The sequence below is a fragment of the Opisthocomus hoazin genome, chromosome 7 (genome assembly GCF_030867145.1).
Source record: "Opisthocomus hoazin isolate bOpiHoa1 chromosome 7, bOpiHoa1.hap1, whole genome shotgun sequence".
In the NCBI taxonomy this organism is placed as follows: domain Eukaryota; kingdom Metazoa; phylum Chordata; class Aves; order Opisthocomiformes; family Opisthocomidae; genus Opisthocomus; species Opisthocomus hoazin.
This window is the reverse complement of record NC_134420.1, coordinates 67,290,634-67,310,801: the sequence shown is the minus strand read 5'-3', so window position 1 is coordinate 67,310,801 and position 20,168 is coordinate 67,290,634. Positions and strand designations below refer to the sequence as shown.

General features: G+C 45.3%; 1 protein-coding gene across 7 annotated transcripts in view; it reads right to left on the bottom strand.

The window, feature by feature from the left end:
* Nucleotides 1–20,168, bottom strand: part of SYNE2 (spectrin repeat containing nuclear envelope protein 2) — a 197,274-nt gene that overhangs the window by 76,453 nt on the left and 100,653 nt on the right. For all 7 annotated transcript variants that reach the window (XM_075426856.1, XM_075426857.1, XM_075426862.1 and 4 more), the window contains 7 exons: nucleotides 19,942–20,064; nucleotides 17,754–17,936; nucleotides 11,928–12,053; nucleotides 9,385–9,576; nucleotides 8,726–8,800; nucleotides 2,849–3,082; nucleotides 821–988 (listed from right to left, as the gene is read on the bottom strand). In XM_075426856.1, the coding sequence (XP_075282971.1) occupies nucleotides 821–988; nucleotides 2,849–3,082; nucleotides 8,726–8,800; nucleotides 9,385–9,576; nucleotides 11,928–12,053; nucleotides 17,754–17,936; nucleotides 19,942–20,064 (1,101 nt within the window). The remainder of the gene's footprint in view (nucleotides 1–820; nucleotides 989–2,848; nucleotides 3,083–8,725; nucleotides 8,801–9,384; nucleotides 9,577–11,927; nucleotides 12,054–17,753; nucleotides 17,937–19,941; nucleotides 20,065–20,168) is intronic.

Below are 20,168 nucleotides of genomic sequence, written 5' to 3'. Positions count from 1 at the left end.
TTTCTCTCCCTGACAGTTACAAGGCTTGTTTTCCTTTTCCTCTTAGCAGGTAAATCGATACTAACCCACCCTTCTTATTTGACCAAATTATAGGGATGTGCAATTTATGCTGACAAGTTTTCTCATGCACCTGGATTTTCTATCTGTCTGTGCTCACAGAGATATTTCAACAGGATCCTTTACCAGCACCAATTCTCTCCTGGGCCACGCACGCTTCCTTTCAGACTGGGCTCCTCCAGCACCGGTGAGGCTGCAGCTGCTCTTAGACAGACACATCAGGTGGCCTTCTCCAGACTCTTGCACAACAGAGCGGGAATTACTCTGAAGCTGAGAGCTACTGTCTCACTCATTGGGAAACTCAGAAATGAGCGTGCAGCTGTGGCGGAGGAGACCTGGCAGAGTCACTGCCCTTGCTATTTATGCATTTTTCAAAGAGAAAGTTACTGCTTAAACACCTCTGTGCTGCGATACTGTCACAGTCAAACATCATGGCATTTCAAAGGCATTTTGAAAAACAAACCAAAATAAAAAGCTTTTTATCCTTTTCCTGTACTCCTCACAAAATCTTGACCTCTGTCACTGAGCACTTCAAGCAGAAAAGATGCTGTTCAAAGACTCATTAAAAATCCACTACTTGCTGCAAACTACAAATAATTTTACAGCAACATAAAGTAGAACAATAACAAGTCCGACACTTCTGACTGACTTTTCTCCCTTCCCTGCTTCACACAGTGAGCTCTAACTGTTCTTCTGCAACTACAGCACATTAAAGCACCATGACTCTCTCATTCTTGCTCTGCATAGCATTCATATGCTTTACCTGTTCTTTATTGTATTTGTCTTGAAGCACCACCTGCACATTTTCCAAGTTGCACTTCACTTCCTTCAGCTTCAAGGAAAGAGCCTCTGTCTCTTGTTGGTAGTCTGGACTATCTCCACAATCTTCCAGTAAAGAATGGACCTTTTGTTCAATCTCTGATAACCTCACCTAGAAGGGACATCAGTCAATTATTCCTTCTTAGAAGTACAACTCTTCTTTCCTGATAACATTCTGAAGTCAACACTCACACTTCCCCTATCTGAAAAGACTAGAAATATACAGGCAAAAAGAGAAATAGCTGCAAACCCTCTAGATTTTCTCCACTATAGTCTCTTTTTATTCTGAGCAATTAAATACATTTTACAGAGTCTTAAAACTGTTTCAGACAACAGCCTCTGCAAGAAGTTATATTAACTCAGACACGGAGTAATAAAATGGGAGAGCAAAAATGATAGACTCGATTGGGATGCAAGCAAGAAGACAGCACATTCCAACTGGGAAGGAGGAGGCACTGCACGGACTGATCCCATCACCCTTTGAGAGGAATGGTGCCGAATTACCCAAACGTAGTAACTTCACCATGTGTCAGCCAGGCCACTGTAAACTGTTGGGACCCGGTTTTTGATTCAAGCTGCTGCGAATCAAAGTGCATCTCTGCCTTACTTTAAACTCACATTTTTAAGGTGAGTGTGCAGACAGGTACCGTGGCTCAACTGCAAAGTAATCAGCTGCAATATATTAACTGCTTTACATCATATATTCATATCTAGAGACTGCTTCTGCTTCGTGTTATGTGTATTTTCCTGTGTAGATCCTGACTAGATTAGTAAAACTTCCCCCTCACCACCCTGAAGTTCAGGTCTTAACATTTAGCCAAACTGTTTAAACCCAATAGGAATTCAGCAGTGCTTACAGCTGCCTGAAGCCTGCTTGTTATTACTGGTTGGAACCACCCTGTCGAAGTCCATGCTGACAGGAAGCCTGCATGGGATCCAAACACAACTAGGTACTTAGGTACACTCAGGATCCTAATCCCCAGAGAGTTCAGCACCCGAGCACTTGGCTGAAACACAGCCTAAACCCAGAGGCAGTTCTTGGCATGGACTCAGTTCCTATTACAAAAACCCCACCCAACAGCATGAACAAACCAGCTGGAAATGTTTCCTGGTAATTTAAAACAGGGACCTTTTGGTATTGGCTCCTTTATGGCGAGTGAAGTTTGGTGCTTTAGGTAGACTCAGTGCTTGAAGCAAACTGGTACACCCGACTGGCACCGCAGGGAACTTCAAAGTGGCATGCCTGCACCTTTGCTTTTAATCCACACGGCAGAGAAAAAAGCTGCATGCCAGGACTCCCACCCACCTGGCCCCTCATGCCAGTCCTGTTTTCCTCCACCCATTTTCACCCAAGGGGTACCACCCACTCCTTTCCTCCTGCTGCCACCCGGGGCAAGAGGCTGCCCTAGCAGTATGGCAGTAGGTCCAAATACCACCACTGCTCACAGAGTGCAGGGGAAAAGCCCTTCTGTTTCCATCTATACTGGCAGCTTTTTTGCAAAAAGTGCAAAAGAATAATTTACCAGCTTATAAGGTACCTTATACCAGTACTTTACATCACTCCGACAAAAACAGAAAGTGAAAATGTCAAAAGAAAGAAAATATTCCTTTTTTCTAGCTGATTCATCATGATTGAGACCAATGAAAAGGTGCCTTTTAATAGAGGATTCAAACTCTACTGAGCCATGCTTCTGAAAATTATCTAAAGAAAAACAAAGCTTTAAAAATACTCAAGAATTCTACCTGAATTCCCTGGATGCATAAAGATCCCAACTCTACAAATAGGTATTTTAACTAAGCCCTTGGAAAGCTGCACCTGAAACGGAAGCCAAGCGGTTACCTATTCTCCGCACAGTGTAACGAAGCCGATTAAGCAGGGAGCGAAGCAGTAAGCAGAGCTCTTCTGGAGACCCACACCCCAGGGGAGGGCGACTTGTTTGGGTGCAGCAGCAAACTGACCGCTCCATCTTACCTGGCAATCGGCAAGCTGCGGTTTCACCGTCTGCTGCATTTTGGGGCTCTGGGAGTCTGATCTCAGGAACACTTGAGTTTTGTCTACCCACTGCTCCAGCTCGGCAACCTGGGCCTGGCACATCTGGAGGATCGTTTCTGGCTCAGGCCTGCTGCCATCCACTGCTTCCTCCAAGTCTCCTGCTTTCCCTTGAGAGTCCTGGCTGGTGTCAGGGACAGGAGGCGGCACATGGCTCTGAAGCAAAGCACATGAAAGAAAAGTGGTTATCTACCAGATTTTTTCTGTTTGTCCCCTCCCCCTACGAGTGGGAAACATTTAACTTTCACACTCATAGAGCTTTGAAACCACTCTGCCACCGTGTTCCCAGATTTTTTTTGTTCTTTTTTTTTAAAAATAGGGGGGAAGGAAAAAAGAAAAAGAAAGGGAAACTTGGCAGCCAGGCGATCCAGGATCTGGTGTAACAGGTTTCCAGGCAGCGATTTGCATTGCACAGGTACACCTGAGCACGCAGGAAGTGGATGACTCACCACTAACCAGTTCTCCCCCGAGAAGAGATGTTTTTCTGTGGGAGTTAGATGTAAAGGCAACGCAGTCAAAAGCTGCAAAGCAAGCTGTTGGGCAACACTTACAAGCTACTTGCATGTGTTTGGTTCCAACAGTCAAACAAGCTTTATTCGGGCTCTAGGTCACACAGGAAAAAAACCCGGTGTATTCTTTAAGTATGTCTTGCATAATTCCTTCTTATATGCCCTCCTTTAAGGAGCAATATTGCACACTTCCGTAATAAGGAAAAGTCTAAAGTGCTTGGAGATATCAGCAGTTGCTTGGAAGGCTGTATGAGTCTGTATATACCTTCACACATGCAATTACTGGGACTTAGTAAGTAAATCAAACACAACACCACAAAAACAAAACTACCTGTACACTCCCGCGGCTCTAGAGCACACATTCAGGCAACAGAGGTGGTCAGTGGTAGTGCACAAGCTCTGTGTTAAAATGGTATTTGGCAGAAAATCAGAGAGCAAAAATGCACTATTTCAGCTATCAATGTTTTACTTTGTCCTGGGTTCGGCCAGGACAGGGTTAATTTTCACCGGACTCCAGGAAGGGGCACAGCCGGGGTTCCGGTGGGGGGGAGCGGGGTGGCGGGAACTCACTCGCGGCTGGGGAGCGCATGGCAGCGGGCGGCGAGAGCGGCTCTCTGGGTTGTGCGATTTGTGTTGTGTTTTCTCCTTTTCTGTATCGTTGTTGTTCCTGTTCCCTCTGTTTGCTGTTCTGTTAAACTGCCCTTATCCCGACCCACCGGTTTCTGCCTGTTTCTCTCCGTTCTCCTCCGCACCCTGGCGGGGGGAGGGGCAGCTGCATGGCGCCCTTGTTGCCGGCGGCAGCCAAACCATAACATACTTTAATCACTATTGGTTAAAGCAAAGGCTCTTCTTTGCCTCTGACATAGTACAGGACAGTGCCATTAACAGCAGAAACTAAATTGGAGTATACAGATCCCAGAACAGGCTAAATATGTCTACTGAGGTATATGGGACTGGAGAGATAAAAAACTACCACTTTACTTCAACCTCCACCTGAAATTTCCAGCTCTAGTTCTGAGCCTGTTTGTTTTACTTCATTCATTTAAATAACAAAACATTACAGCTGTACAACACCACACATGACACCCTTTCATCACACATGTATGCGTACACAAGCATTTAGTTTACACTGACGGCATGCTCTGCCCCTCTCCAGCTAGACAGCGATACTGCAATAAACTTTATCCCGTTCTTCCCCAGGAACAGAAACGCCGATATACAGCCAAATTAGCTGAACAAACAGGTATTGTCACTGCAGGTGTTCATGCCGGCCCCATGCATTCCTGTGGCCGGCCCCATGCGTTCCTGCAGCAAGACTGAGGTGTCTCGGAGTGGAGAACGGACACAACAAACAGTAGAATTTGAGCATCATAGAACCATAAAATATAGAACAGTTTGGGTTGGAGAGGACCTTTAAAGGACATCTAGCCCAACACCCCCGCAGTGAGCAGGGACATCTTCAACTCAAATCAGGTTGCTCAGAGCCTCATCCAGCCTGACTTTGAATGTTTCCAGGGGTGGGGCACCCACCACCTCTCTGGGCAACCTGTGCCACTGTTTTACCACCCTCATCATAAATGTCCATTATATCCAGTTAAAATCTACACTCTCTCAGTTTAACTATTGCCCGTTGTCCTATCACTACAGACCCTGCTCAAAAAATTGTCCCCATCTTTCTTATAAGCCTCCTTTAAGTACTGGAAGGCTGCTGTAAGGTCTCCCTGGAGCCTTCTCTTCTCCAGGCTGAACAGCCCAAACTCTCTCAGCCTTTCCTCACAGCAGAGGTGCTCCAGCCCTCATACCATTGCTGTGGCCTCCTCTGGCCCCAGTCCAATAGATCCAGGTGTCCTGTGCTGAGGTCTCCAGAGCTGGACGCAGGACTCCTGGAGGGGTCTCACCAGAGTGGAGCAGAGGGTCAGAATCACCTCCCTCACCCTGCTGCCCACACTGCTGGGGATGCAGCCCATGATACAGTTGGCCTCTTGGGCTGCGAGCGCACACTGCCCGGTCATGTCCAGCTTGTCATCCACCAGCACCCTCAAGTCCTTCTCCTCAGGGCTGCTCTCAATCACTTTATCCCAGCCTGTACTGATAGCAGGGGTTGCCCCAACCCAGATGCAGGACCCTGCACTTGGCCTTGTTGAACCTCATGAAGTTCACACAGGCCCATTACTTGAGCTTGTCCAAGTCCCTCTGGATGGCATCCCATCCCTCAGGCATATCAATTGCACCACTCAGATTGGTGTCATCTGCAAACTTGCTGAGCGTGCCCTCGATTCCACTGTCTATGTCCTTGATGAAGATATTAAACAGTACTGGTTCCAGTATGGACTCCTGAGGGACACCACGCATCACTGGACATTGAGCTGTTGATCACTACCCTCTGCATGTGACCATCCAATCAATTCCTTATCCAGCAAACAGTCCACTCACCAAATCCATATGTCTCCAATTTAGAGAGAAGGATGTTGCAAAGGACCATGTCAAAGGCCTTTCAGAAGTCCAGATATAAGACATCCATAGCTCTTCCCTTGTCCACTGATGTAGTCATGACACCATAGAAGGCCACTGGGTTGCTCAGGCAGGACTTGCTCTGACTGAAGCCATGCTGGCTGCCTCAAATCACCTCCCCGTCCTCCATGTGCCTTAGCATGGCCTCTAGGAGGACCTGTTACATGATCTTCTCAGGCACAGAGGTGAGGCTGACAGGTTGGTAGTTCACAGGGTCCTGCTTTCTATCCTTTTTAAAAATAGGCACAATGCTTGCCTTCTTCCAGTCACCATGGACTTCACCTGACTACCACGACTTTTCAAATATCATGCAGAGTGGCTTTGGAACTACACCAGCCAATTCCCTCAGCACTCTGGGATGTATATCATCAGGTCCCACACACTTAGGTATGTTCAGGTTCCTCAGGTGGTCATGAAACTGATCTTCTCTTACAGTGGGAAGGACTTTGCTCATCCAACCCCTGTCTTGTGGGTCCCTCTACTCGAGAGATGTGGGAAGAGAGACCGACAGTGAAGACCGAGACATAAAAATTTGTTGAGTACCTCAGACTCCTCTTCATCCGTTGTTACCAGTTTTCCAGTTGTGTTCCTTTGGGGGGTACACTTTCACTGACCTTCCTTTTCTGGCTTACATACCTGCAGAAGCCCTTCTGATTATTCTTTGTGCCCCTTGTCAAGTTCAGCTCCAGCTGCACCTTGGCCTTACTGACACCACTCCTACACTGTTGGGCAGTGTCCTTATACTCTTCCCAGGATACCTGTCCCTGCTTCCACTGCCTGTGCATTTCCTTCTTGCCCTTTAGTTTGACCAGCAGGTCTCGACTCAGCCATGCTGGTCTCTTGCCATCCTTGCCTGATTTCTCACACCTGGGGAGCGAGAACTCTTGCACTCTATGGAAAGCATCCCTAAAAATCCCCTTGAAGAGGGAGAGAGCGTGGATGTTGTCTACCTTGACTTCAGCAAGGCTTTTGACACTGTCTCCCATAACATTCTCATAGGGAAGTTTCAGGAAGTGTGGGCTGGATGAGTGGACAGTGAGGTGGATTGAGAACTGGCTGAATGGCAGAACTCAGAGGGTTGTCATCAGCGACGCTAAGTCTGGCTGGTGGCCTGTAACTAGTGGTGTTCCCTAGAAGTCAGTACTTGTTCAACCTATTCATCAGTGACCTGGATGAAGGACAGAGCGTACCCTCAGCAAGTTTGCTGATGATACAAAACTCGGAGGAATGGCTGATACACCGGAAGGTTGTGCTGCCATTCAGAAAGACCTGGAAAGGCTGGAGAGTTCAACAAGGGCAAGTGCAGGATCCTGCACCTGGGGAGGAATAACCCCATGCACCAGTACAGGCTTGGAGCGGACCTGCTGCAGTGCAGCTCTGCAGACAGGGACCTGGGTGTTCTGGTGAATGACCAGTTGACCATGAGACAGCAGCGTGCCCTGGCTGCCAAGAAGGCCAATGGGATCCTGGGGTGCATTAAGAGTGTGGCCAGCAGGTCAAGGGAGGTTCTCCTCCCCCTCTACTCTGCCCTAGTGAGGCCCCATCTGGAGTACTGTGTCCACTTCTGGGCTCCCCACTTCAAGAAAGATGAGGAGCTACTGGAGAGAGTCCAGCGGAGGGCTACGAGCATGGTGAGGGGACTGGAACATCTCTCCTGGGAGGAGAGGCTGAGGGAGCTGGGCTTGTTCAGCCTGAAGAAGAGAAGGCTGCGAGGGGACCTAATAAATGCTTATAAATATCTCAAGGTTGGGTGTCAAGAGGATGGGGCCAGACTCTTTTCAGTGGTGCCCAGCGACAGGACAAGGGGCAATGGGCACAAACTGAAGCAGAGGAAGTTCCGTCTGACCATGAGGAAGAATTTCTTCCCTCTGAGGGTGACGGAGCACTGGAACAAGCTGCCCAGGGAGGTTGTGGGGTCTACTTCTCTCGAGATATTCAAGACCCGCCTGGACGCGGTGCTGTGCAGCCTGCTGTAGGTGACCCTGCTTCGGCAGGGGGGTTGGACTAGATGACCCACAGAGGTCCCTTCCAACCCCTACCATTCTGTGATTCGGTGAAGAGGAGGTGGAAAAGCCAGCCTGGGCAGTTAAGTCCATCACCAATGCTCTTTCCAGTCTTGCCCCTGCCTGTTAGCCCAGCGGTGGTTCACAGCACCCACGCTGTGCTGAGCAGAAGATGAATCAGGATTCCTGTTGGTACTGGCAGCCTCCCACATCCGTGAGTATTTCCACCCTCTTGACTCTAAGGATGAAGACCATCTTTTTCTCCTCTCATCATAGCTAGCAAAGTGCACAATGTGGCTCTGACCTGGGGCTGGGGCTGTAGCTGTTTAAGACATAAGTTTTGTGAATGGCACTTGTGAAATCATACAGTATTGGAAGTTTATATTACCCTTGGATGGGCAACTTGCTGTGTCTTCCCTTCCACTGCAAGACATGAGTGTATATCTGACTGAATTATTTGACCTCAGATACTAGGTGCTGAAGATGGCTTCCTGCTTGCAACATCCATATCCTCTCCCCTTGGTGTCTGTCTGCTCTGGGACACATTGGAGGGGGCACACAGGGACTGGTGGGTCTCTGATCTGAGCTGGGAAAGCCACGCCTCCTTCCTGCACTGAGGCAGCTCTTGTAAAACTTACAAACTTGTCATTCTGGTTGTGTCAAAACTATGACAGATATTTCAATTTGTTCTGAAGTATTTCAAATCTACATATTTTTCATAATTGTCCTGTATCTTACATATACAGCTGTATATATAATACATATACTGAACTCACCTTGCTTTGGAAAGAACAGTCTTCTGGTTCTTCATCTAAGGCAGGCAGAAGAGACATCATTCCTCTCTTTTTCAACTACAAAAATACACACAAAGAGACAGCCCAATTATTTATGACAAGAACAGCAAAAGCCTCTTCTGCCTGTAAACCAAAAGAAAGTTACCACGTGGGGTCCACTTTTGGAGAAGCACTGAACATCTGCCACCCTACATTAAAGCAACTGAAAGCTGCAGGTACTAACCACCTCTGAAAAATGGGACTTTTCTCTATGCTGCAATGTTTCAACGTCATAGCTATAATTGGGATAAATTTCATTTTGCTCCATGAAAACAATTTACCGAAAATCCCAGAACAACTGATTATCAACAAAACCACACACTGAGCATTTTGCTGCCGAGTGCTTGATGCAAACTTCATGTTGGATGTGCTCATGCTAAAAAACAACCAGAGGCACACCTCCCTCCCACCTTCTCCTAGACATGCATCGTACTCTGTTCTTCTGGGACCATTTGGAAGCCCAAAGGGGAGGAGAAATAGTATTGATTCACAGCTGCAGGGGTGCTCCTCTCTCATAAGCTACTCCTCCTGGAGGAAGAAGGGTTATTCACCTTCCTTCTTCAGCTCTCAGATAAGTGATCACAATGTGATGATCCACTTACCTGCTGACCAGAAACAGTCCCAATCAAGTCACTTTGTGTTAATACAGAGGCTGTGGGTTCACCTCCTGATTCAGGCACTTCTTCCTGAAAGTTCTGGTGAAGCTCAGACATTGAATTCTTCATCTTGGCAAGGATATCTTCCTTTCTCTGGCACAGCTTTATGATTTCTTCTCTTACAATTTCTATTTCTCCCTAAGAAGCAACAACATCCGTAAGCATCCATTTTTCTTACTTGATCAAACAGTAAAGTAACAGATGATACCAGTGATGCATCTTACTGGGACTGGGGCTATTTCCCCTTTTTCCTTTTTCAGGGCATTGGGACAGTTCCCCATTGCCACCGCAGGAGATCTCCAGATACATGCAAAACAGCAGTAACAGATTCAGCTCAGGACAGCACTTGCCACCTGTAATGCAGAAGCTGGTAGTCTGGAAGGAAATGTGAAAGGCGGGATAACTAATTCTAACTAGGTCCTGCATAGCCATGGGAATACGAGTTTCCTTCAGGACAGAGAGAATGCAGCTGGGTTACATTACTCTGTGTGTCAGAGCAGGTGATGTTACTTCCAAACATCATCTCTGCAACCTGACACAAAACACTTAGGACAGCCTTGATGAGGGCACAGACAGCCACAAGGGTAGCTCAGGGCTGAGTCTTCTTTGCTGTAGCTGGCCTGAAGGAAGGGAATACAAACTATAGTGACAAAACTATGTCATGTCTTTGAATATGATATTGGGAGCAATGGTCCCTAACAAAGTACAAATAGAATGTTTAATGTTCTGCAGGGATTAAACAATAACCAGAGTAACTCTGCACTAACAAAGCAGGAAATAAATCAGTCTTGGTTTCCTCCCTGGCTATGGCTATTGCTCTAGTTGGCTCTGCCCTTAGCGCTTTCTGCTAGGGCCTTTCCTTACCACCTAGTCTCCAGGGGAGCAAAGAAAGCACAACAAATAACAGTAAGACAGGGCAAGGAATAAAACGTCCCACTCCCTGCATTACTGAAAGTGCTAAAGCTCTGTGAAGCATTGTTCCTTGCAAAGAAAACTGAAACGTGGCTAAATATCCCATTGCACACTGGGTTCAGTCCACCAAAGCAAGCTTTGATGCTAGGTTTGAAAGAATTCCATACCACGCTCCATCACGGTGTGAATAATGCTATGCAAGTAATAATCTGTGACAGATGAAAGCACGAAGACTGCTGGTTCTGCCTCAACTACGGCTTCTCCTGTTAATAACGCTAGTGTGGCTGTACGAGGGGGAAGGTGGAGACAGGAATCCCAGCAAATTTTCCAAGGACATGGGAACTCTGGTTGGACAAGGATGCTTTTCACTTTGTAGACTCCAAAAAAACAAGGTAAAATGTCCAAAGGTAGAGGCAGTAAAATGTCATGGGTATGAAGAAATAGGCATCTATGATAATTTGGCATATTTTTATAAATGTCCACTAAGAACAGCATTTCTGTTTGTTTCAATGCAAGTGGAGTCTTTACCACATACATTTACCAGCTACTGCTTTGCTAACTTAACTAGCCAAAAACCTCCTCAGAAACCAAAACTTTATTAACACCATTTCTTTACCTGAAGCCCCTCAGGAAGTTAGGCAATTCCACTGCCACTTCTATTCATGAAATGCTACAATTGTGAAACGGGATTTCTTCTAAAACAAGAGCTATTAAACCGCAAGTCCTACATTCACAAAAACAAATAAGAATCAGGAAGTGAGTCATGCTTAGTACTAGCATCAAGACTCCAGCATCCAACCACCTGACAGCAGAGCAACTATGTACTTAGGAGCCTAGCGAGTGCTTACAGTTATTAGGCAAGTACAATGTATGTGTATTAACTTTATCGTGACTGACTGCAAAAAGCTGAGCATTTCAGAGGCACTTCATAAATAAGTATTACACTTAATTAGTAATTTCCTGACTTCTGCAGTGCTGTCCTTAAAACAGATCTTACTTTTGCATTAAATAATCATTACAGAAAGCAGTTGACTGCAGGGAGAAAAGCAGGACATCTTTAATAGTTGATGAAAACACAGTGTGGTAGCGAGGATGAGGAAAGGAATTGAAAGAATCTAACCCTAACCAGAATCACCTAAAGTACCACTGCACGGTCAGGGATCAGAAATGGACTCAGTTCTCTCCTTATGCACTATCACAAGCTGCCACTTCAGCAACATTAGCAGGATGCTGAGCACAAAGAAAGCTATCAGTGCTGCATACTGTTTCACCAAAACAGGTGTCAAGAAAACAGCACTCTAAAGTTTCCTTAGAAGTTGACATAAGTACAAATGACACATCAAAGTCAATAAAGACTATACTATGAAAGATATACCCAACTCGCAAACCAATATTAATTTTAATATCTCTTGGTATATGTCAACTTATGTATGCATAGTCACACCATCGCATTCAATTGCCTGCTTGACTGTGGCGAGGAGAGGAAGCACACTGCTATTTTTCAGCGCTTTGCATCATCATGATTAGTGTTAGTCAGGACAAGTAACAGATATGAGAGAGAAAACTGTGAAACTCACCTCCGGACAACGAGTCTTCCAAGCCACTGGCTGATCTTCATGTGCTATTTCAACCAAGTGGTTCTTTAAGAATTGTTTCAGTTTTTTCATTTCTTGCTCACATTCTTCTGTTTTCTTTACAGCTTCCTGTGAAATAGTAATTCTCATAAATCATTTTGAAATAATTAGTACAAAAACAAACTAGTCATTAATGCAGCAAACTTGTACTGAAGAGTACTGAAGCCTCCTTTGCATCTGTATTTGCATGTCAAAGAAACTGTGTTTGTTCTGCCAACTTTGTACAATCCTATTCTTACAAAGTTTATTATTCACTTGCTAAAGACAAACAAACTGCTCTGTTTAGGACTGTTTAGTAATAGGTAAAATGCATACTACCTCAAATTCCTTTCACTAAACAATATGAATATTTTGTATACAGACTCCAATGTCTTCTGTCACAGGGCAATATGTGAATACAGCCACTCACCTGAAGATAATTCATCTGTTCCCTGCCTTCCACTGATGGGCAAAAAAAATAAAATCTTACTTAATGCTTTCCTAACAGAACATCAATTATGCCACATATGTGGAACTGAATCTCTTCCTAGAAGTACTGTCTCTCTTTAGTTACTTCCTGTTTAACATTTGCTCTTTACTTTTCATATTGTGGCAATACTAGAAGACCTACCCATGGAAAAGGCCTGCCTGCCCATAGTGTACATGCAGGCAGGCGTTGTCTTTGTTATAGAATAGCTTACTAAAAATGAGCACAATAAATCATCAGATATGCAAATACTACCACTCTCTTGTACAGAAAACTGGCAGAAGCAGCTGTGGCTTCCAACTCCTCTTTCTGATGATGTTTAGGTAGCAATAGGTGTGGTTTTGACAGGTCATAATAAAAAACAGAGGGCAATTTTCAACACAGATCTAACTCACCTGTAATCCTACCCCAAGGCATTTAAACTACCTATGACAGGTTTTGCTTCTGTTATACTTTTTCAGGTGTTACACTGCAACTTAATTATACAAAAGTTACTAATGCAATATCCTGTTGCATCACTGATAGCAAAATATGGGCAAATGCATACAAAAACTAACATTTCAAAACTAATCCTCAGGAAAAAAAACACACCTATGTATATATTTGTACAGGAAGCTTGCCTCCCATTTGCATTCCTCTCTATAAGGATACTTACTGTCTTTCTAATGCAGCACTCAAAATACCATTCTTTAATAGCTTTATCCTTTGTTACGTCTTCGCTGGTGCTAGACTTGTATTGTAGTACTGCTGCTTTCAACCCATTCACCAGGGCTGGAAAATTTTTTTGCACAGTTTGATAACCTAGCTGCCAAGAACAGCATTTTTTCCAATCTGTTTTCTCACAAAGAAATTTCACTCAGCTACATAGTGTTGGATGCCTATAAGATACAGGCAAATGCTGAGCAAAAAAGGTTACAGCTGCTTCAGAATGGAGAAAAATCTAAACCTTGACCTAATGCTTCACATAAACGAGTTAGAAGTCTCATGATAACACTTTGTAATTGCGAAGAACCCTGCTTTTGATGGTTTTAAAGTGTTCTGAAACTTCTTGAGTATTTAATCTGGTAACTCTCTGAAAAAGGTTATGTTTTACCACATCCATTTCTCAGATGTAAGAAATTGTATGGACTAAAAAAATAAAAGATCGTAGGGATTATGTGGATCTCACATAGTCATTGCTTTTTTCCAAACTACAAGCATGCATTAGTCATGTAGCATGTTTGAGTTTTTCTCTTGGTGTGGTGCTTTTAATTTCACAAATTGAAAATCAAAGACGGAGAGTAACATTTTACCTTCCACTTGTGTCTGCCTGGCCTCTGAAATGCCCCCTAAGAAGTTACATGTTCTAACGCACTCTGCTTTAACAGATTTGCAAAACCAAATCAGCAAAGATACCGTACCATTTTTCTAGGTGCTGCTATCATCCTGCTGAGAAATTAATGGATCACATGAGAATTTTCATATCTCTGCTCATGTGGGAACATGCATAATTGAACTCCAGATTGCCTCCAAGTATATCTGCCCTGGGCAATGGAGCGTGATGCAGATATCCCTGAATTAAGACCTTCCTGAGCTGGTACAACCACAGTGCTCAGTGAAGTGCTGCAGAGATACTACTTAGTTTGGAGCCAGCGTAGCTGTTTCATAACTCTTACTGACTATGAGTTAATGCCGACTGTCTCCACCGGCACTGCCCGCTCCTACAGCTGTGTGTCACACCGATGCTGTTATACTATTTCTCTTTCCAAATCTGGCCTGGCCAACAGCATTTCCAAGACCCATCACATATTCACTTATGCAGACACATCCTTGCATGGGACCTTCTGGGGGCAGGAGCTGGCCTGCCTCAAAGCAATGAATTAACCAAGTGACAGAGGTAGAAAATCGTCACTTTCCTGGCTTGCTGATTTGGGAAGATCATCTTTAGCGAAAGGCTTTCTGCTATTATTTGTCAGCAACTGCTATCTAATGTCAACAAAGAATTTCCATGGTCAAGAGAAGTTTAAGGACAGATGTGAGCACCTGCATGTAACACTGGACTTCAATCATCAGTTGTGCAAACGTGGGTCATAAGGCACTTGTGCCTTCATTTCTTCCACTATATACTAAAACACATCATGTCAGATGTGACTGAATTGGAAAACTGAAATGAATTTCAAGACTATCCAGTGTGCCTTGCCGTAGTATCAAATTACACAGGAAAAAAACAGAACAACAAAAAAAAATCTCCAAAGTTACACAGAAGACATAGTAGGTGTACTATATGCCTGTAAATAACATTGTGTAGTGACCAAAATTATTACAGAATCACAGAATAGTAGGGGTTGGAAGGGACCTCTGTGGGTCATCTAGTCCAACCCCCCTGCCGAAGCAGGGTCACCTACAGCAGGCTGCACAGGACCTTGTCCAGGCGGGTCTTGAATATCTCCAGAGAAGGAGACTCCACAACCTCCCTGGGCAGCCTGTTCCAGTGCTCCGTCACCCTCAGAGAGAAGAAGTTCCTCCTCATGTTCAGACGGAACTTCCTGTGCCTCAGTTTGTGCCCATTACCCCTTGTCCTGTCACTGGGCACCACTGAAAAGAGCTTGGCCCCATCCTCCTTACACCCACCCTTCAGATATTTGTAGGCATTTATAAGGTCCCCTCGCAGCCTTCTCTTCTTCAGGCTGAACAAGCCCAGTTCCCTCAACCTCTCCTCGTAGTGGAGATGCTCCAGTCCCCTCACCATCCTTGTAGCCCTCCGCTGGACTCTCTCCAGTAGCTCTTCATCCTTCTTGAACTGGGGAGCCCAGAACTGGACACAGTACTCCAGATGAGGCCTCACCAGGGTAGTGTAGAGGGGAAGGAGAACCTCCCTTGTCCTGCTGGCCACACTCTTCTTGATGCACCCCAGGATCCCATTGGCCTTCTTGGCAGCCAGGGCACACTGCTGGCTCATAGTTAACCTGTCGTCCACCAGGACACCCAGGTCCCTCTCCGCAGAGCTGCTCTCCAGCAGGTCCACCCCAAGCCTGTACTGGTGCATGAGGTTGTTCCTCCCCAGGTGCAGGACCCTGCACTTGCCCTTGTTGAACCTCATCAGGTTCCTCTCTGCCCAGCTCTCCAGCCTATCCAGGTCACGCTGAATGGCAGCACAGCCTTCCGGTGTATCTACCACACCTCCCAGTTTGGTGTCGTCAGCAAACTTGCTGAGGGTACATTCTAACTCTTCATCCAGGTCGTTGATGAAGAAGTTCAACAAGACTGGGCCCAGTACTGACCCCTGAGGGACACCACTTGTCACCAGCCTCCAACTAGACTCAGCGCCCCTGATGACAACCCTCTGAGTTCTGCCATTCAGCCAGTTCTCTATCCACTTCACCGACCACTCATCCAGCCCACACTTCCTCAGCTTCCCCAGGAGGATATCATGGGAGACTGTGTCGAAAGCCTTGCTGAAGTCAAGGTAGATAACATCCACAGCTCTCCCTTCGTCTACCCAGCCAGTCATGTCATCATAGAAAGCTATCAGATTGGTCAGGCATGATTTCCCCTTGGTGAATCCATGCTGACTACTCCTGATAACCTTCTTTTCTTCCACTTGCTTGATGATGGCCTCCAGGATAAGCTGCTCCATCACCTTTCCCGGGATGGAGGTGAGGCTGACCGGCCTGTAGTTCCCTGGGTCCTCCTTCTTGCCCTTTTTGAAGATTGGAGTGACATTGGCCTTTCTCCAGTCCTCGGGCACCTCTCCAGTCCTCCAGGACCTCTCAAAGATGATGGAGAGTGGCTCAGCAATGACATCCGCCAGCTCCCTCAGCACTCGTGGGTGCATTCCGTCGGGGCCCATGGATTTGTGGACATCCAGATCGCTTAAGCGATCCCTCACACAGTCCTCCTCGACCAAGGGAAAGTCGTCCTCTCTGTAGGCTTCTTCTCTTACCTCCGGGGCCTGGGATTCCTGAGGGCCAGTCTTAGCACTGAAGACTGAAGCAAAGAAGGCATTCAGTAGCTCTGCCTTCTCCGCATCCTCCGTCACCAGGACACCCGCCTCATTCAGCAGCGGCCCCACGTTGTCCCTAGCCTTCCTTTTGCTGCTGATGTAGTTGAAGAAGCCCTTCTTGTTGTTTTTGACATCCCTTGCCAGCTTCAATTCCAGGTGAGCCTTGGCCTTCCTCGTCGCATCCCTGCATGCTCTCACTACGTTTCTGTACTCTTCCCAAGTGGCCTGTCCCTCTTTCCACATGCCATGCACCTTTCTCTTCTGCCTGATCTCCGCTAGAAGCTCCTTGTTTAACCATGCAGGTCTCCTGCCTCCTTTGCTAAATTTCTTTCTCAGGGGGATGCATTGCTCCTGTGCATGGAAGAAGTGTTGTTTAAAAAGCGACCAGCACTCATGGACCCCCCTGCCTTCGAGAGCCCTGGCCCACGGGATTCCTCCCAGTAGCTCCTTGAAGAGGGCAAAGTCAGCCCTCCTGAGGTCCAGGGTTTTGATCCTGCTTATCGCCCTGCTTCCTCCATGCAGGATCCTGAACTCGACCATTTCATGGTCACTGCAGCCGAGTCTACCTCCAACCTTCACGTCCTCCACCAGTCCCTCCTTGTTTGTTAATACAAGGTCCAGCAGAGCGCCTTTCCTTGTTGGTTCCTCCACCACTTGCATCAGAAAGTTATCATCGATGCTCTGTAGGAACCTCCTGGATTGCGCCTGCCTAGCTGTATGGTCTTCCCAGCTGATGTCAGGGTGGTTGAAGTCCCCCATGAGAACCAGAGCCTGTGACTGTGAGGCTGCTTGCAGCTGCCTGTAGAAGGCTTCATCAACCTCCTCCTCCTGGTCAGGTGGCCTGTAGTATACACCCACCGTAATGTCACCCGTGTGAGCCTGTCCCTTAATTCTAACCCACAAGCTCTCAACTCCTTCTTCACTTGCCCCCAGGCCAAGCTCAATGCATTCCAGTTGCTCCCTCACATATAGAGCAACTCCCCCACCTCTCCTTGTTGACCTGTCTTTCCTAAAGAGTCTGTAGCCATCTATGACAGCATGCCAGTCATGCGAGTTGTCCCACCACGTTTCTGTGATGGCGACCAAGTCGTAGCCGTCCTGCTGTATAATGGCTTCCAGCTCCTCCTGTTTATTGGCCATACTACGTGCATTGGTGTAAACACACTTGAGCTGGGCTGTCAATCTCACCCCTGGCCTTGGCACTCCAAGCCTAGGCTCATCCCTAGTGAGCTGGGCAATATCCCCTTCCCCCTTCGAACCTAGTTTAAAATATTGTAAAATAAAGGCCGTTTAGGTGACATTAAAAAAAAAAATCAACTACCTTTAGTAGGTCATTTTGTTCCTTAGTAATTTTTTCTAATTTCTTCAATTCTCTCAAGAGTTGTCTTGTTCTTCGGAAGACTGAGAAAGGTTGCTTGTTCACCCCTGGTAGCTGAAGTGCTTCTTCATAGGACTGCAAATGAACAATGGTCTTCTGCATGGGACCAACATGGTCAAGGATAACCTGTCAGGATACAGGATAGACGATGGATGTGATACCGAGTTGGAAAAATCAACTGAAAATTTACACTACTGTCATGATCAGAAAAAGTTCTTTGGTGGGTTTCCCATTTAAGAAGGAAGAATATCTTAATCTTGGAACAAGTAAGTGAAAATCCATGGTGAGGTTATCTAAAGCAAGAGGAAGATATATATAACTTACACTACAATTCCGCTTTTTCTGCATATACATAAAGTTTGCACAGTGACACTAAAGGGTCACATTCAGATTAGTTACTATTTTCTAAGTGTATCATTTCAAAGCAGCGCATCTTTGGCAGTGAAGACAGTAAAAAAACATGGTGCAAACCCTTTGGTGTCACTCGCCAACTCGTTTTTTCTTTTTTATGTGTCAAACCAGCCCTGAAATGTCCTATGTTAACACTAGCCATTTTATGACTGTCCTACAAACAGTCTCGTCAACGCAGCTGAGATGATGAACCATGATGGAAGCCAGGAGAAACCTCTAAAGATGGCTTTCCTGTCAATGACAGCATTCATATCACAACACCCCGAGTGGATGTACAGTTCACAGTTTACAATCACATTTATCAGTTTTGGATGAAGAGAAATGTGCAGTTTCACACCACAATACACGTTTTATGGAAGACTCAGTGATCAGCTTGGGAAAGACAGAATGGCAATACCAACTCACAACTTCTTTGTTCTGCTGAAGAAATATGAAATCCTACTGAGACCTCATTCAGCTGGGAACTTCAGAAGAAAAAAAAAAAATACAAACCACCTCTTAGCCTTTTAATTACTAATATTTTTGTTAAGTTGTCTCTCAAGTAGATTCCATTTTAAAAGGCCCCAACTGGAATAGAGTTGCTTATTCTCTCATTCATAAGCAGCCTGCATGAGGAATTTTTTGTTATTAGCATACTACCTAGGCTTCAATTTAAAATACGGAAGCAGGTGAACATTATTTTCCAGAAGAAATATTACTTTAGTTTTTCCATATAATGTAGCCATTACAAAATCATTCTCTGGATAACAAAGCTATGAGAGGTATGATGACATTTTTATCCCTCTCCTGAAACTGAACCCATACTCTTTGCATTTCAGTGAGCTAACAATGTGGACTGCATGTGGTGTAAAAGAATAGATACCATCATGCTTTGCTTTAGCTCACTCAGAGAAAGAAAAACCATCTGGCCAAGGTATCTTTGCAGTGAAGTCCCTGCATGAGGAAGTGGCTTTATGGTAAATCACTCCAGACTACATTTCCAGAAACATCTGCTAAATTTTCCTCCCTTTTTGGAAAATAGGGCCTGATTTTCAGACCTTCAGATTACTTACTGTTTGATGCTTAGCAGAGTGATGTGCAGCAAGTGTCTCTGAAAGTCAGGCCAGAAACTTTTCAGAAATGGAGACACTCAAATACAGCAGGTATGTCTGACAACACGTGTGTAAGTTATGCACTTGAGTCCTCTACAGACACGTTTCAATTGTGCTTTCATTTCAAACTTTTTAGTTCAGACAAGGACTGTGCTTCTTGACCAAATCTCCCAAGTCTCACCTTAGGGTTTGCATTGCACAGTTGTCTTGGAGCATGCAAACTGCATTCCTTCCAAATCAAACTAAAGCAGAAGAAACTCAAGAGAGCCAGCCACTAATGGATGCCCATTCTACAGGACCAGTCCAAAGTAAGCCCCCAAGACACATACAACACAGACATCAGGTTGTCTACACCAACTGTTTTGCCCTACCAATGTGGTCCTCTTAGATTGCACTACTTACTACTTTAGAAACATGTAGCTGAAATCATGGCTGAAATAATACTTTCAATCTTTGACCCAAGAGTTAAGAGTTCATGTGATACTAACATTTTGAAGTCATACACTAAAAACTTGTTCATGGTAGTCTGCAGTCACAAAACAGCCTTACGTTGTGAAAGCATATTTATGCTGATTTATGCATAAACACACAGAGGAAAAAAAAAATTATATATAGGACTATTCACAGACCTGTCCATGTTTAAGTTGGTCTTTAGGAGAAAATTCTAACAGATGCTCTGAAAACAGGATTGTCTTCATTTTGGCAATATCCTTCTCAAACACTTTCACATGAGATTCAATGACATCCAACTCCTAGATTTTGGGAACAAAGAGAATATTTGTAGATAGTACAGTTTAGGAACTCACTCCAAAGACCAAAGCCAGCGTGCATTTTTGCCTTTCACTTAAATTTAAAA